This window comes from Onychostoma macrolepis, chromosome 06 (genome assembly GCF_012432095.1).
Source record: "Onychostoma macrolepis isolate SWU-2019 chromosome 06, ASM1243209v1, whole genome shotgun sequence".
In the NCBI taxonomy this organism is placed as follows: domain Eukaryota; kingdom Metazoa; phylum Chordata; class Actinopteri; order Cypriniformes; family Cyprinidae; genus Onychostoma; species Onychostoma macrolepis.
The window spans coordinates 12,264,258-12,283,474 of NC_081160.1; the positions used below are offsets into that span (position 1 = coordinate 12,264,258).

General features: G+C 39.1%; 1 protein-coding gene across 3 annotated transcripts in view; it reads right to left on the bottom strand.

Moving 5' to 3' along the window:
* Positions 1-19,217, bottom strand: part of acox1 (acyl-CoA oxidase 1, palmitoyl) — a 59,632-nt gene that overhangs the window by 14,981 nt on the left and 25,434 nt on the right. For all 3 annotated transcript variants that reach the window (XM_058777896.1, XM_058777895.1, XM_058777897.1), the window contains 3 exons: positions 18,975-19,144; positions 17,982-18,144; positions 17,650-17,840 (listed from right to left, as the gene is read on the bottom strand). In XM_058777896.1, the coding sequence (XP_058633879.1) occupies positions 17,650-17,840; positions 17,982-18,144; positions 18,975-19,144 (524 nt within the window). The remainder of the gene's footprint in view (positions 1-17,649; positions 17,841-17,981; positions 18,145-18,974; positions 19,145-19,217) is intronic.

Consider the following 19,217-nt stretch of genomic DNA (forward strand, 5'->3'; position numbering starts at 1 on the left):
ATTGAGTACTTCAAGAACAAATCAAAGAATGGAAAGGTGAAGGATGTCCTGTCCCAGTCTGGAAACACAGAGATGGCACTCCTGCATGTCAAGCTTCTAATGTCCCATTTTCAGGAACATGAAGATGGACTGGTGTTGCATGCAGATGTGAGTATTTAGTTTTTTGCTTTCTACTTTGCTAATTTATATTATGTATTCTGACTTGTGTATTGTGTGTCCTCCACAGGTTGCTGCATCTGCAGCTGATATTGAGAAGAAACTTAATCTACCTGCAAGTCCTCGTCTCATTTTTTTGGGTTAGTGTCTTATTAGGATGTTAAAGGATTAGTTCACTTTAAAATGAAAATTATGCCAAGCTTTACTCACCCTCAAGCCATCCTAGGTGTATCTGATTTTTGTCTTTCTGATAAACACAATGGGAGATATTTTAATAAATATCCTGATGCATCCAAGCTTTATAATGGCAGTGAACAGGGGTCATGAAGCTGAAGAAAGTGCTTCCATCCACATCCATCCATCATAAGCGTGTATTCCACATGGCATCGTTTGTGTAAAATAAATCCATATTTAACAAGTTATGAAGTAAAATATCTAGCTTCCGCCAGACCACCTTCCTGGTGGTCCGCCAGACCACCTTCCACCAGTTCAAAATGCTTGTGCTACGCCCCTACACCTTCCCTATTCAACTTATGGAAATAATTTAACTGACGTGACGCCAGTTTACACTTTCTTCGTAACTTGAATACAGATGGTGGTCTGGCGGAAGCTAAATATTTTACTTCATAACTTGTTAAATATGGATTTTTTTTACACAAATGCATCGCTTCGCTTCAGGTCTTTATTAACCCCGGAGCCGTGTGGACTATGTTTACGATGGATGGGTGTGGATGGAAGAACTTTCTTCAGCTCATACTCGTGAACTGTTCACTGCCATTATAAAGCTCGGATGCATCATGATATTTATTAAAGTATTTCTGATTGTGTTCATCAGAAAGAAGAAAGTCATATATACCTAGGATGGCTTGAAGGTGAGTAAAACTTGGGCTAATTTTCATTTGAAAGTGAACTAATTCTTTAAGAAGAAACATTGACATATGGGGAACAGGCAACCAATGAAGGGTCTTTAAAAGGGGAGTAGCGTGATCCCTTTTTTTCTTTTTTAAAAGAAATCTAGAGGCAGCATTTTGGACCAATTGAAGACGGGCAATTTGGGCTTTAGAAATGCCACAGTATAACGAGTTACAGTAATCTAGACGAGACATAATAAAAGCATGCACCGCCATCTCCAAAGTCTTATCAGTAAGAAAATGTTTTATTTTTGCGAGTATACAGAGCTGATGAAAACTGGAACCAATTACAGTGGAAATTTGTTTGTCGAATTTTGTCATCTAAAATAACACCCAGGTTCCGTACCTGCAAGGACCTAATAGCCAATAGGGATCCCAGGTCAAAATTAAAAGCTTTCATATTTTCTGAAGGGCCAAAAACAATTACTTCAGTTTTCTCCTCATTTAAGGATAAAAAATTTAGATAACCAGGATTTAACCTAATCTAAACAGGATGAAAGAGCAGTCATGGCCAGTGGATCATTTTTTCTAAAAGGTAAATAGATTTGAGTATCATCAGCATAAAAGTGAAACAATACCCCGTGTTTCCTAAAAATAGATCCCAGAGGTAGCATATATAATGAAAATAGAGAGGGGGCCAAGATAGAGCCTTGCAGAAGGCCACAGAGGAAGATAAAAATTCTCCTAGCCTAACCACATATTTCCTGTCAGTTAAAAAATTACTGAAACCACTTTAGAACTGTGCCAGAGAAACCCACCCAAAATGTCAATCTACTGATTAATACAGAATAAAATAATAATAATAAGTTTTATTTATATAGCGCCTTTCCAGAGCTCAAGGACACTTTACAATAAACATCAGAAATGGGAGGAAAACATCAAACAATAAACAAAAAGAAAAGAACATCAGAAATCCAAAGAGTAGTTTACAACATAAAACAGAATAAACAGAAGTTAACTAAGAAAGATAACATTCTGAAAACAAGTGAGTTTTGAGCAGCGATTTGAATTCAGACAGGCTATTCGCAAGACAGAGTGATCTGGGTAGAGAGTTCCATAATTTAGGGGCAACAACACTGAACTATCTGCCCCCCATGGAAGAGAGGCGATATCGAGGGATGGTGAGAAGGCGAGAATCAGAGGACCGCAATGAATGTGGTGGAGAATAGGGGAGGAGCAGATTGCAAAGATAGTAAGGGGCCACACCATTCAAAGCTTTAAAAGTAAGCAGGATAATTTTAAACTTCATACGATAGGCCACTAGTAGCCAGTGCAGATCAGCTAAAATAGGGGTGATGTGGGCTGAACGCTTAGTGCGAGTGAGAATACGAGCGGCTGAGTTTTGAATATACTGTAATCTAGCAATATTGGTAGCTGGCAAGCCAATGAAAAGGGCATTACAGTAATCGAGACGAGATGAGACAAAAGCGTGAATGAGAGTTTCTGCATCTTTGGTACTAATGAAAGGACGGAGCTGGACAATTCGTCATAAGTGAAAAATGCCAATTTAGAGAGAGAGTTAATATGATACTGAAATGAAAGAGATGGGTCAAACATAACACCGAGATTTCTAACGATACTAGATGGAGTAATTAAAGTGACAGTAATATCACAAGTAAAGTCAGCGGGAACTTTGGTGGTAAGTGCTGGAGTACCAATGATGATGATCTCAGTTTTTTCCATATTTAGTTTCAGAAAATTAGAGTTAAGCCAAATTTTAATATCCTGCACGCAAACAGAAATTTTGTCGATTTGGGTGGATAGGGAAGGCCTGCATGACGTGTAGATTTCAATGTCATCAGCATAAAAATGATAGCTAAAGCCGTGACGCTGTAGCATCTGACCTAGTGGTAAAATGTAAATAATAAACAGAAAAGGCCCCAGAACGGAACCCTGGGGGACGCCTTGTTTCAGGGGGGCAGTAGGGGATCTGAAATCCCGAGCAGAAATGTAAAAGTGTCTGTCATATAGATATGAAGAGAACCAGGAAAGAGCAGTACCTGACATACCCACAGCCGAAAGTCGAGAGATGAGTAAATCATGAGAGATAGTGTCAAAGGCAGAACTGAGGTCTAGTAACAGAAGTAAAGATAGAGAGCCAGTGTCGCAAGAGAGTAATAAATCATTAACTACCTTTACAAGGGCAGTTTCTGTACTATGTTGTGGACGGAAGCCTGACTGAAATGGGTCAAAGAAATTATTTGCCACTAGGAAGGAACGGTTGGCTGCTACAGTACTTTCCAGTAATTTAGCAATAAATGGCAAGTTTGAAATGGGACGATAATTGGATAAAACTGAAGGATCGAGACTGGGTTTTTGAGAACTGGGGTAACTGCAGCAATTTTAAGTGACTGAGGAAAAGTAGTAGTGACAAGCGAAGCATTTATGAAATGAGAGATAGGTGCAGAAATGACTGAATGACACTGTTTTAAGAGAGAAGTAGGAGCTGGGTCTAGTCGACAGGAAGAGGAGTTGGATTTTGAAATAAACTCAGAGACAGAGGATGAATTAGTAAGAGAAAAGCAGGATAGGGAATGACCAGAGATTAGGCTCAAAGTTAAAATTGATAGTGCTGTTCGAAAAGCCCTGGTGGACGGCAGCCGTCTTGTCTAGAAGATGATTTAGAAAGGAGTAGCAGAATTCAGCTGAACCTGCAGTATCATTAGGTGGGGTTTGGTAAGTTTATTTACTGTGTCGAATAGTGCTTTTGGCCTGTTACTAGCTTTATTAATCATGGCAGAAACAAAACTAGAGCGCTAAGTGTAAGGCAGATTTGTAATTTTCAAGAAAGGCTTGGTGATGAACAGTGAGGCCAGTTTTCCTATAGAGACGCTCAAGCCGTCGACCAGAGCTCTTGAGGATGTGAAGGTCGGGGGTAAACCAGGGAGAAGTATGAGTAGAAGGAACAGTTCTAGTCTTAACAGGAGCATGTACAGACAAATTATCAGATAATATGGAGTTAAAATTTGAAAGAATCAGTGAAGGAGAAGATAAATCAAAAACATCAGAAAGATTAGAGGAAGCAATAGAGGAACAAAATGATGTGACGTCAACATTATTACAATTACGGTAGGATATAACAGTCTTTACAGATTTATCATGTATAGGCAAACTAAAGTGAAAATCTATGAGTTTATGATCAGAGATACCAGTATCAGAGGAAGAGATGGAACAAATACCAACCCCTGAGGTACAGATCAAATCAAGGATATGACAATGAGAATGAGTAGGAAAATTAACATGCTGAGACAAATTAAAGCAGTCAAAACAGACAGTAGTTGAGTGGTGTTAGAGCAAACAACATCAACATGTATATTAAAGTCACCAAGCAGGAGAACAGGAGAAGACATGGAGCAGGCAAGGGTTAACAGTTCACTAAGTTGGGAAAAAAAGTTAGAAAATGCTTTAGGAGGACGATAGAGTAGGATGATACTAAGAGAGTCAGCCTTCAGAACCATATATTCAAATGTATCGGTGTCGTGGAAGTCGAGTTGTGTGATACGGATATTATCACTGTAGATGACAGCGAGACCACCCCTTTACCATGCAGTCTTGGCCTGGACAACTGCTTATATCCATATGGCGTGAGTAAGTTTAACTGCAGGAAATCATCAGGAACTTGCCAAGTTCCCGTGAGAAACAAAAAGTCAAGCGTATTGTCAGTTATGAGTTCGTTGAGGTAAGGGGCTTTATCTGAGATGGACCGACAGTTCAAAAGAGCAGCGTGACAGTACGAGGCAGATGAATTTGACGACGATGTTAGTTGACCGTTATTACCAGTGAGATGAATCAGAGAGCGATGTAATGAGCTGTTAGTAGGGGATGCACTTGGTTTGGATGATTTCCGACGGTCAGACCAGATGCATGGAAGAGCATCAGGCTTAGAGCGAGAGCTATGCATGAAGATACGTGGGGAGCGATGTAAATATCAAGGACGCCGGAGAATCCTAGCCGCCGGACAGTAGTCATTCATCGCCGGGTCGAGGCGCGAGCGACAGTTCAGAGTTCTTAACTGAGACGATGTATATTCAAACTCCATTACAGGCAAAAGGAAAGAGACAAAGCAAAAAAGGAAAGCTATTGCCGAGGCATTATGGTACTAACAGGTATTGCCAACAAGAGTGAAAGCCACGTTAGCCAAGCCCGAACGTCACATCACAGAAACTGCAAACTAAATGGGAAGCAGCATACCCAAATAGCGAGCAGTAGTATACAGCACAACTGACAGAGCGAGCGGCAACTCGCTGCAAGCCGATGAACCAGACGCCGTGGAAGACGTAACAGGGCAGAGAGCTCGCAGCGGCCCGGTGGCAGAACTTAAAAGTACCAAAGTTCATTAGTATCACTTGTCAAGTCCAAAGACAGGTCCAAAAGCGCCAACAATAAAAGGTGGAGTAGACGAAACAAAAATAGTCCAGCAGAGGGTGAAAACATACAGAAAAAGCAGTCCAGCTTCTAATGTCCCATTTTCAGGAACATGAAGATGGACTGGTGTTGCATGCAGATGTGAGTATTTAGTTTTTGCTTTCTACTTTGCTAATTTATATTATGTATTCTGACTTGTGTATTGTGTGTCCTCCACAGGTTGCTGCATCTGCAGCTGATATTGAGAAGAAACTTAATCTACCTGCAAGTCCTCGTCTCATTTTTTTGGGTTAGTGTCTTATTAGGATGTTAAAGGATTAGTTCACTTTAAAATGAAAATTATGCCAAGCTTTACTCACCCTCAAGCCATCCTAGGTGTATCTGATTTTTGTCTTTCTGATAAACACAATGGGAGATATTTTAATAAATATCCTGATGCATCCAAGCTTTATAATGGCAGTGAACAGGGGTCATGAAGCTGAAGAAAGTGCTTCCATCCACATCCATCCATCATAAACGTGTATTCCACATGGCATCGTTTGTGTAAAAATAAATCCATATTTAACAAGTTATGAAGTAAAATATCTAGCTTCCGCCAGACCACCTTCCTGGTGGTCCGCCAGACCACCTTCCACCAGTTCAAAATGCTTGTGCTACGTCCTACACCTTCCCTATTCAACTTATGGAAATAATTTAACTGACGTGACGCCAGTTTACACTTTCTTCGTAACTTGAATACAGATGGTGGTCTGGCGGAAGCTAAATATTTTACTTCATAACTTGTTAAATATGGATTTTTTTTTTTTACACAAATGCATCGCTTCGCTTCAGGTCTTTATTAACCCCCGGAGCCGTGTGGACTATGTTTACGATGGATGGGTGTGGATGGAAGAACTTTCTTCAGCTCATACTCGTGAACTGTTCACTGCCATTATAAAGCTCGGATGCATCATGATATTTATTAAAGTATTTCTGATTGTGTTCATCAGAAAGAAGAAAGTCATATATACCTAGGATGGCTTGAAGGTGAGTAAAACTTGGGCTAATTTTCATTTGAAAGTGAACTAATTCTTTAAGAAGAAACATTGACATATGGGGAACAGGCAACCAATGAAGGGTCTTTAAAAGGGGAGTAGCGTGATCCCTTTTTTTCTTTTTTAAAAGAAATCTAGAGGCAGCATTTTGGACCAATTGAAGACGGGCAATTTGGGCTTTAGAAATGCCACAGTATAACGAGTTACAGTAATCTAGACGAGACATAATAAAAGCATGCACCGCCATCTCCAAAGTCTTATCAGTAAGAAAATGTTTTATTTTTGCGAGTATACAGAGCTGATGAAAACTGGAACCAATTACAGTGGAAATTTGTTTGTCGAATTTTGTCATCTAAAATAACACCCAGGTTCCGTACCTGCAAGGACCTAATAGCCAATAGGGATCCCAGGTCAAAATTAAAAGCTTTCATATTTTCTGAAGGGCCAAAAACAATTACTTCAGTTTTCTCCTCATTTAAGGATAAAAATTTAGATAACCAGGATTTAACCTAATCTAAACAGGATGAAAGAGCAGTCATGGCCAGTGGATCATTTTTTCTAAAAGGTAAATAGATTTGAGTATCATCAGCATAAAAGTGAAACAATACCCCGTGTTTCCTAAAAATAGATCCCAGAGGTAGCATATATAATGAAAATAGAGAGGGGGCCAAGATAGAGCCTTGCAGAAGGCCACAGAGGAAGATAAAAATTCTCCTAGCCTAACCACATATTTCCTGTCAGTTAAAAATTACTGAAACCACTTTAGAACTGTGCCAGAGAAACCCACCCAAAATGTCAATCTACTGATTAATACAGAATAAAATAATAATAATAAGTTTTATTTATATAGCGCCTTTCCAGAGCTCAAGGACACTTTACAATAAACATCAGAAATGGGAGGAAAACATCAAACAATAAACAAAAAGAAAAGAACATCAGAAATCCAAAGAGTAGTTTACAACATAAAACAGAATAAACAGAAGTTAACTAAGAAAGATAACATTCTGAAAACAAGTGAGTTTTGAGCAGCGATTTGAATTCAGACAGGCTATTCGCAAGACAGAGTGATCTGGGTAGAGAGTTCCATAATTTAGGGGCAACAACACTGAACTATCTGCCCCCATGGAAGAGAGGCGATATCGAGGATGGTGAGAAGGCGAGAATCAGAGGACCGCAATGAATGTGGTGGAGAATAGGGGAGGAGCAGATTGCAAAGATAGTAAGGGGCCACACCATTCAAAGCTTTAAAAGTAAGCAGGATAATTTTAAACTTCATACGATAGGCCACTAGTAGCCAGTGCAGATCAGCTAAAATAGGGGTGATGTGGGCTGAACGCTTAGTGCGAGTGAGAATACGAGCGGCTGAGTTTTGAATATACTGTAATCTAGCAATATTGGTAGCTGGCAAGCCAATGAAAAGGGCATTACAGTAATCGAGACGAGATGAGACAAAAGCGTGAATGAGAGTTTCTGCATCTTTGGTACTAATGAAAGGACGGAGCTGGACAATTCGTCATAAGTGAAAAAATGCCAATTTAGAGAGAGAGTTAATATGATACTGAAATGAAAGAGATGGGTCAAACATAACACCGAGATTTCTAACGATACTAGATGGAGTAATTAAAGTGACAGTAATATCACAAGTAAAGTCAGCGGGAACTTTGGTGGTAAGTGCTGGAGTACCAATGATGATGATCTCAGTTTTTTCCATATTTAGTTTCAGAAAATTAGAGTTAAGCCAAATTTTAATATCCTGCACGCAAACAGAAATTTTGTCGATTTGGGTGGATAGGGAAGGCCTGCATGACGTGTAGATTTCAATGTCATCAGCATAAAAATGATAGCTAAAGCCGTGACGCTGTAGCATCTGACCTAGTGGTAAAATGTAAATAATAAACAGAAAAGGCCCCAGAACGGAACCCTGGGGGACGCCTTGTTTCAGGGGGGCAGTAGGGGATCTGAAATCCCGAGCAGAAATGTAAAAGTGTCTGTCATATAGATATGAAGAGAACCAGGAAAGAGCAGTACCTGACATACCCACAGCCGAAAGTCGAGAGATGAGTAAATCATGAGAGATAGTGTCAAAGGCAGAACTGAGGTCTAGTAACAGAAGTAAAGATAGAGAGCCAGTGTCGCAAGAGAGTAATAAATCATTAACTACCTTTACAAGGGCAGTTTCTGTACTATGTTGTGGACGGAAGCCTGACTGAAATGGGTCAAAGAAATTATTTGCCACTAGGAAGGAACGAAGCTGGGCTGCTACAGTACTTTCCAGTAATTTAGCAATAAATGGCAAGTTTGAAATGGGACGATAATTGGATAAAACTGAAGGATCGAGACTGGGTTTTTTGAGAACTGGGGTAACTGCAGCAATTTTAAGTGACTGAGGAAAAGTAGTAGTGACAAGCGAAGCATTTATGAAATGAGAGATAGGTGCAGAAATGACTGAATGACACTGTTTTAAGAGAGAAGTAGGAGCTGGGTCTAGTCGACAGGAAGAGGAGTTGGATTTTGAAATAAACTCAGAGACAGAGGATGAATTAGTAAGAGAAAAGCAGGATAGGGAATGACCAGAGAGATTAGGCTCAAAGTTAAAATTGATAGTGCTGTTCGAAAAGCCCTGGTGGACGGCAGCCGTCTTGTCTAGAAGATGATTTAGAAAGGAGTAGCAGAATTCAGCTGAACCTGCAGTATCATTAGGTGGGGGTTTGGTAAGTTTATTTACTGTGTCGAATAGTGCTTTTGGCCTGTTACTAGCTTTATTAATCACGGCAGAAACAAAACTAGAGCGCGCTAAGTGTAAGGCAGATTTGTAATTTTCAAGAAAGGCTTGGTGATGAACAGTGAGGCCAGTTTTCCTATAGAGACGCTCAAGCCGTCGACCAGAGCTCTTGAGGATGTGAAGGTCGGGGGTAAACCAGGGAGAAGTATGAGTAGAAGGAACAGTTCTAGTCTTAACAGGAGCATGTACAGACAAATTATCAGATAATATGGAGTTAAAATTTGAAAGAATCAGTGAAGGAGAAGATAAATCAAAAACATCAGAAAGATTAGAGGAAGCAATAGAGGAACAAAATGATGTGACGTCAACATTATTACAATTACGGTAGGATATAACAGTCTTTACAGATTTATCATGTATAGGCAAACTAAAGTGAAAATCTATGAGTTTATGATCAGAGATACCAGTATCAGAGGAAGAGATGGAACAAATACCAACCCCTGAGGTACAGATCAAATCAAGGATATGACAATGAGAATGAGTAGGAAAATTAACATGCTGAGACAAATTAAAGCAGTCAAAAACAGACAGTAGTTGAGTGGTGTTAGAGCAAACAACATCAACATGTATATTAAAGTCACCAAGCAGGAGAACAGGAGAAGACATGGAGCAGGCAAGGGTTAACAGTTCACTAAGTTGGGAAAAAAAGTTAGAAAATGCTTTAGGAGGACGATAGAGTAGGATGATACTAAGAGAGTCAGCCTTCAGAACCATATATTCAAATGTATCGGTGTCGTGGAAGTCGAGTTGTGTGATACGGATATTATCACTGTAGATGACAGCGAGACCACCCCCTTTACCATGCAGTCTTGGCCTGGACAACTGCTTATATCCATATGGCGTGAGTAAGTTTAACTGCAGGAAATCATCAGGAACTTGCCAAGTTCCCGTGAGAAACAAAAAGTCAAGCGTATTGTCAGTTATGAGTTCGTTGAGGTAAGGGGCTTTATCTGAGATGGACCGACAGTTCAAAAGAGCAGCGTGACAGTACGAGGCAGATGAATTTGACGACGATGTTAGTTGACCGTTATTACCAGTGAGATGAATCAGAGAGCGATGTAATGAGCTGTTAGTAGGGGATGCACTTGGTTTGGATGAGTTCCGACGGTCAGACCAGATGCATGGAAGAGCATCAGGCTTAGAGCGAGAGCTATGCATGAAGATACGTGGGGAGCGATGTAAATATCAAGGACGTCGGAGAATCCCTAGCCGCCGGACAGTAGTCATTCATCGCCGGGTCGAGGCGCGAGCGACAGTTCAGAGTTCTTAACTGAGACGATGTATATTCAAACTCCATTACAGGCAAAAGGAAAGAGACAAAGCAAAAAAGGAAAGCTATTGCCCGAGGCATTATGGTACTAACAGGTATTGCCAACCAGAGTGAAAGCCACGTTAGCCAAGCCCGAACGTCACATCACAGAAACTGCAAACTAAATGGGAAGCAGCATACCCAAATAGCGAGCAGTAGTATACAGCACAACTGACAGAGCGAGCGGCAACTCGCTGCAAGCCGATGAACCAGACGCCGTGGAAGACGTAACAGGGCAGAGAGCTCGCAGCGGCCCGGTGGCAGAACTTAAAAGTACCAAAGTTCATTAGTATCACTTGTCAAGTCCAAAGACAGGTCCAAAAGCGCCAACAATAAAAGGTGGAGTAGACGAAACAAAAATAGTCCAGCAGAGGGGTGAAAACATACAGAAAAAGCAGTCCAGGTACAGAGCGGCAGCCAAACGCGCACAGCGTTCCCGACCCGGAAGGGAATGAGTGATCTTTAGCTGCAGAATGGTTAATAGTGTCGAAAGCAGCTGATAAATCTAGGAGAACAAGGACCACAGAGTCACCCGTATCAGTGGCTAAAAAGACGTCATTTAACACTCTCAGAAGGGCAGATTCGGTACTGTGGGCAGCCTTAAAACCAGATTGAAAGTGCTCAAACAAATTATTTACAGCAAGGTAAGATTGAAGTTGGAAAAACACAATCTTTTCCAAAACCTTGGAGATAAATGGTAAAACAGATATAGGGCGATCATTTTTTAAAATTGACAGGTCGAGCGAAGGCTTCTTGGGGAGAGGTGTGACCGTAGCCACTTTCAGATAAGCAGGAACCACCCCAGTTGAAAGACACTTATTTAAAAAGGACACTAGACCCAGTCCAACCGAATGAACAATTTGCTTTAAAAACCTAGGGTGGATAACATCATAAGAAGAAACGGAAGGTTTCAACTTGGCAATAGTGTCATTGAGTGACTGAAGGGAGACAGGTTCAAAAACGTCCCAAGATGCAAACAACTGCGGGGCGAGAGGCAGCTCAATAGGAGGAGTATGAGTTACCAGTCCTAGTTTAACTACTTTATCCTTAAAAATCCTCGAGAAGCTTTCACAAAGAGCAACAGAGGCAACAGACATAGTATTAACCGGGGGATTAACAACAGAATTAATAACAGAAAACAAGACTTTAGGTTTAGACTGATTATGTAGTATTAAATTTGAAAAATAGTTTGCCTTAGCCGATTTGGCAGCTCTCTGATAAGCCAATAAACTGTCTTTGAACAACTGTAGTGAGATGTGTAGACTGTCCTTCTTCCACTTACGCTCGGCCTTTCTACAAGCTTGCCTTTGCAGCCGAGTCTCAGCAGTATGCCACAGTTCATATTTAGGTTTGTGCTTAAGAGGCTTTAGAGGAACAGTCTCATTCAATACATCAAGCCAGGCGCTATTTAACAGACTCAGATGTTCGTCCGCATCCAGGTCCGCTAACGGAGAGTCCAGGAGTAGATGAGAGCAGGACTTCGTAAAACACTGACTAAAATTTTCATGAGGAAGACTAGGAAGAGACATTGAAAATAAAATAGGCTTATGATCAGAGAGCATATAGTCAGAAACTGTAATATCAGAAATATCGACCCCGTAAGAAAGAACAAGGTCCAGAGTATGACCATGGATATGAGTGGGATCTTTAACCCACTGTATCAGGTTAAAAGCATCAGTTATATTAAGAATTTCCCTTGACAGAGGGTTTGACTGACAGCAAACATGAATATTAAAATCGCCCACCAATAAAAAACGATCAAATTTAATTACAATGTTACCAATTAAGTCAGTGAATTGCTGTAGAAAGTCCTTAACTGAATGTGGAGGACGGTAGATCACCCCTGAGCAGACAGGACCGTTCCAGTCGAGATGGAGAAGTTGGGCTTCAAAGCTGGTGTAAATATCCACAGGGACGGTGCGACACTGCGCACGATGAGAGTTTTTCATTACAGTCACAAGCCCACCCCCTCGTCCATTTTGGCGCGGGGTATTAAAAAATGTACAGTCAACCGGGACCAGTTCAGAAAAAAGGGTAAGATTGCCATCCTTAATCCATGATTCAGTGATGAACATAAAATCCAGAGTTAAGACATTTGCAAATATGATGAAAAGATGAATATGAGACAAAACTACAGAATGTCACATTTTATTATTAGCCGTTTCAACACATACATGTTTTACCAAATAAAAAGGACAGCACTTTTAGAGTTCATCCCACTCATTGATGTGAGCATAAGTATTGGGACAGTTGAACATAATGCAGATATAAAAGATTAAAAGCTATTATTTAGTTGCAGATCCCTTGCGCACTATCACAGCAGTGAGTCTGTGACCCATAGACATCACCAGACTCTTGGTCTCATCCTTTGAAATACTTTTCCCAGCCTTTAATGCAGCCAATTGTTGCTTGTTTTGGGGAGTTTCTGCCTTTACTCTCCTCTTCAGCTGGTGAAATTCGTGTTCAATCAGATTTAAATCTGGAGATTGACTTTGGCAATCTAAGACTTTCCGTTTCTTTGCCCTTATAAATTCCTTGACTGAACAGGCGGGGTGTTTTGGGTCATTGTCCTGACGCAATATGAAGCACTTCCCAATGAATTTGGTGGCATTTTCTTGAATATTGGTAGGCAAGATGGTTTTGTACCCTTCCAAATTCATTCTGCTACTGTCATCATACATTAAGTCATCAGTAAAGTTGAGAGGGCCTGTTCCAGAGGCAGCCATGCATGCCCATGCCATGACACCACCTCCACCATGCTTTACAGATGAGGCTGTATGCTTGGATCATTGCAGTTCCCTTTTTTCTCCACATTTTTGCTTTCCCATCACATCGATAAAGGTCCATAAACACAGTTCCAAAACTCTTCTGGCTCACCTTTGTGCTTTTTTGCAAACTCTAATCTTGCCTTTCTATTTTTGGAGCTGGTCAGAGGTTTGTATCTTGCTGTGCAGCATCTGTAATTCTGTGTCAAAGTCTCCTGAGGACAGTAGATTGACAGAGCATCACCCCAGCTTTCTGGAAGTTGTTGGTGATTTTACAGCCATGTCTTTTAGGGTTCATTTTCACAGCTTTTATGATTTGTCTGTCATCAATTACTGTTGTTTTTTCCGCCGATCAGGTAGTTGTTGGTTGCTGGTGTCGTTGATGGTTTCCAAACTCTTGATTTCTCCATGCCCTTTGTTTTTGCTAAAGCTCTAATTGACTTCCTCTTTTCTTTTAGCATCCAAATTGCTTGCTTTTCTCTCAAAGTCAGCTCCCTCATCTTCATCCTGGTTTGTGTGTGTCATCATCGAATGCAAGATTCAGAATGCAGAAGTAATGGATATAACTGATGCGACATTCCCTGCATTTAATTTCTGAAGAATTAATGCAACAGGACACAGCTGATCACTTAGAAAGACCTGTGAGGCAGCTGTTCCAATACTTATGCTCACATCAGATGAACAGGGATGAAATTCTAAAAATGCTGAACTTCTTAGCTGGTAAAACATCTATGTGTTGAATCACCCAATAATAAAATGTGACATTCTGTAGTTTTGTCTCATATTCATCTTTTCATCATATTTGCAAATGTCTTGACTCCACAGCCAACAGAACAATTTTGTCTGCACTGTTCCAATACTTTTGGAGGGCACTGTATATATAAAGGGAGGTATTGGCAAAATCTCATCTGTAGTAAATAACTATGAGCAATACAAGCTTTACAATTTGACTGCGTGTTATTTTAAATGTTAAAAGTCATTTTAATTTAAATACATTGGACGTTTTAACCCAGTCAGTGGAATTGTCAGACGGCCCCTTGGGTGCGATAGCGCGTCAATGTTTTCTCCGGTTTACATTTGCAGCAACAATACACCTAGGCGGTTTTGAACTCCTTTTTTTATGTCGAAAATAAAGTGGTTGCTTGCTGTTAAAACTAATCGTGGTATTGATATCTTTGTAGGACTGTCAACTCTATAGATCAGTGGTAAGGGAACGCAACGAAAATGCAGCGCGTTGCGTTCTTCTGACCTCATTTGCTTGCCTGTTTATAGTTTGCATAATCATCAATAAAGTGTATTCTGAGATCTTATATCACTGTATTAGTTCAGTGAGGCGCGTTACGCATGGTTGAAGAATCCTGGAGTGTGGCGTATGAGGGGAACCCCAGTATTACAGCACAGCATCACACAAGCCATGATACAAAGTTACAGAAACTAAGCAACCTAAAGCAATACGTGTCTTCCTCAGATGTAATGTTAGTTCTGTACTTCAGCGTTGGGTAAAAGAGCATTATAATCTCCTTTGTGGTAGAGAAAGCTGCTTACATGTAGGCTACGGGAAACAGTGAAGATGTTGAATTAAACATACACACAATCAGCGTTTCCACATGTTTATACTGGCCCCAATAATCAAAACTTCTACTTAGCGCTTGTTCCATTTCTGCAAATCAGTTTTTGATCCACATATGGCCTTCATCAACAGCCGCTTGAGCCACCTGCTGGTGAGTGGCTGACATCAGCTGGAAATCATGCATCGGTGCTCTAGTGCTATTCCTGCGGTTCCCGGATGTGCAAAGCTGGATTTTCTACCGAATTTTAACCACTGAATTTGTGGTAGCGAATTTGGAAAGTGAAATAACAAAATAAACTGACCGAAATTCGCCTGTCGAACATTGTATTTTTAAAAAGATTGAATATTTTGGAAGTGAATTCTGGAACGTGAATATTAATTATTTAATTTTTAATTATGAAAATGTGTGAGAAATATTTTGAATTTAAATATTCACAGTAGTTGTTTAAATAAACAGCTATGTTAAATTTCAGAACCTAAAAATGCAAGCCCTGGAAAAACAAGGCATTAAAATGCAAGCACTCATAATTGCAATGCATCTTTTTTTCGATTTGTGGAATTCAACACGCCTTATGTTTCAAAAACTATTGTCATTATTCTGCTTCCATAGACGTGTTACAATGAACCAAATCTCAGTAAATTTTTTTCTTTTGTTTTGTTAATCGGTTAATGATTTAAGTGAAATATATTTAATGCATAATCCTATATACTCCTTTTTATGTATATAGTTTTATTCTGTTTTCTCCTTTCAAGACTCGATATGAATCCGTGTTCTACAATTTTTACTGGTTTTAAAACACACAACAAGCTGTAAATTACCTGCCATTCGTTTTTAATTAAATGTATGAAGGCCTAATGCTTGGCAGTTCGTGACATATCCTCGGATAAACTAACGGCATTGCCATTGTGTGCCCACAAGATCATTTTGTTGAGGTAATGACATTCTTATGTGTCGTGGCCACGAGATGTGAAGTCATCACCTTGACATCCTATATTGAGGGAAACAACATCCATTTCTTATGGCCATGAATTCTTATGTTAAGGAAATTACATATTTTTCTTGTGGCCATGAGTTTAATGCATAAACAAACCTGCATGACCATAGCAACTTGGGATTATCAGAGATGGATTTATTCATATTTTATTTTAAATTAAGAAATTATTATATTAATAATTATAGAAATTATTACATTATTAAATAATTTAATTAACTATAGTCCTAGGCTACCGGACTGTATTGCACGCGATGTAGTCAGCATTCGAATGAAGTTTATCATGAATAAATGTTACATAAAGCACATAAAATCAAATAATTTTTTACTGGAAGTGCAGTTTATAGGTTGAATTTAACATTTTATTTTATTTTGGCTAATTAATAGACTATAATTATAAATACTACAGCGTTTCGTTGAGGAATTAATAATTTGCGTAGTTTCATTTGTAAATGTAAACATAACACTCATTTATCATCACACATGGGTGTAAATACAATCATAAAGTCAAAACTTTATTGGCATAATTGTCAAGCATTTATAGTATGTGCAAAATATATGGTAGCATATTAATAATACTAGCATAATTATACAGAACATTAATTAGATGACATGATACACTAATTGAAATAAGCATATACAACAATAAATATAAAAATATAGCCCGAACCAGTTAATATAATAATAATAATAATAATAATCAAATTTTAAATAAAAAGACATCAGTTAACGGATGTTAACATGTAAAAATATGTTTTATCTATCTCTGATAATCCCAGGTTGTTATGGTCAAGCAGGTTTGTTTACGCATTAAACATCCACACAACAGACAATTAAGTCTGTTGGTTTCTAAATGCCATGCCAGCTTCAGATGTTATTTTTAATTGTGAAATTATTATTTTTTAATTATGAAATAAAAAATTGATCCCAAATCGCTGTATGAAGTCACAGACATCCATTTTATTCATTGCAACTCAATTTTTTTTTTTTGAAAATTCCATCCAAATACAGCTGATGTATAAAATAGTTAAAGGGATAGTTCACCCAAAAATGAAAATTACCCAATAATTTACTCACCCTCTAGCTTCCACTAACTTTAGTACACACGTTCATGAGAGAGGTGCGTCCAGCAGATGACACAGGACATTTGTTTACAGGAGCAAAGGAATCAAAGTTTCCTTACTTTAGCAAAGGAAAACCAGTCACCTATTGGCTTTTATCAAAATCCTCTGACATTTTTCTTTACAATTCCTCATTTTGTACATCTAATTCGTAACCAGTGTTTTGTTATGCTCTCTCCTCTGCGCTTCCACATTTGTAACTTCTCACCAGTGCTGACACTACGCCTACGTCCTTGTCATCCACCCAAAACGGCATTCTATTGTGAATGCGCATATGAGAGTTAGTGGAAGCTAGAGATTACGGTTTATTAAAATGTTAAATATAGATATTATTCTTACAAAAATGCATCAATTCACTACAAGAGGCCTTTATTCACCCCCTGGAGCCGTGTGAGGCACTTTTTTATTATGGATGGATGAGCTTTATTGGACTATTTTGGACTATTGAAAAATAACACCCACTCCCTGCCATTATAAAGATTGGAAGAGCCAGGATGTTTTTAAATATAACTCCGACTGGATTCCTCTGAAAGAACAAAGTCATATACACCTATAATGGCTTGAGGGTGAATAAATCACAGGGTAATTTTAATTTGTGTGTGTGGACTATCCCTTAAAAGGTAAATAAGTTTTTTTTTTTTTACCTAGCTGTCTGCAGCATCATAACAGTATTCTCTCCCTCATAAGTGCAGGTCGGTGTAAAGGTGACATAGATGTCAGGCAAACTGCTGCAGCGGGAGTAACCATGACCACCACATGACATGCGACAAACCTCAATTCCTGCATTTGCCACCCAGGTGGTAAAAGCTTTCAGACCTGCAGATAGAGCATGCAGCTATAGAAAGAATAGAATGGAGAAATAAAAAAAGCAGATAAATCAAGACACTGAAATTGAGCTAAAAACAGGCATATGCAAGCACATGAAACTCATGAACATCTATAAAATATAACTTTTTAAGAACATATTTATGCATACCTCTGGCAGTTCACTGAAGTCACCCTGATTAATGTCTCCTGAAATACGATGGTATGTTTTACTCATGTATTGCCCCACAAAGTGGAAGGCATAGGCAGTGGCCAGCAAAGGAAAGAGTTTATACTGCTGGGTCTGATAGTCTAGGATCTGTGGTTCTGGCTCTCTAAAAGAAAAAAAAAAGAAAAGTTATTTAAATCACCTAAAATATATACAGTTAGGTCCATATATATTTGAACACAGGCACATTTTTTATTATTTTAGCTGCTGACCAAAACATATTTATGTTACAGTTATATAATGAATATGGGCTTAAAGTGCACACTCTGATCTTTAATTTGAGAGTACTCCCATCATAATTCGAAAGACAGTTAAGGAATTACAGCTCTTTAATATGAACCTCCCCCCTTTTTCAAGGGACCATAAGTAATTGGACAATTGACTCAAAAGCTGTTTCACGAACAGGCGTGGGCTATTCCTTCATTATTTCTACTTAATTAAGCATGTAAAAGTTCTGGAGATGATTCAAAGTGGGCCATTTGCATTTGGAAGTCGTTGCTCTGAACCCACATCATGCAGTCAAAGGAGCTCTCCATGCAAGTGAAACAGACAATTGTTTGGCTTCAAATTAAAAAAATCCATCGGAGAGATGGCATGAAAAACAGGAGGGTTGTGTATAAAATGGTTGTAATTCCTAAGCATTTTGTGTTATATTAAAAATTAAATTTGAATTAAAGCTTAAAGTCTGACTTCAATTTCATCTTGATCATTTAATTTTACTTCTATTCTGGTTGCATACAGAGCCAAAATTGTGAACATTTTGTCAGTTTCCAAATATATATATGGACCTAACTGTGTGTGTGTGTGTGTGTGTGTGTGTATATATACACATACATATATATCTATATCTATTTATATCTATCTGAGCAAAAGTTTCAAAGAAAAACCCAACATTCTATGTGTATGTGTTTGAGTGAGAGTGTGACAGAGACCCACCCTCGCCGTAGTTCAGACTGGTGTCGGACTGCACTGTAACGAATGGCAATGGTGCAGGACTTGGAGAGAGCTCGTGCTGACTCCCCCACTATCATGGAACGAATAAACACCATGGTGCCATATGTGAGCTTATCGCTAGGAGGCTTCACATAAGTACCATCCGGCTCAACCTACACAAGCACATACACCACAAAGTTTTAATAATAGCATGCACCTGAGTACCTGTGTACATAAACACCATGT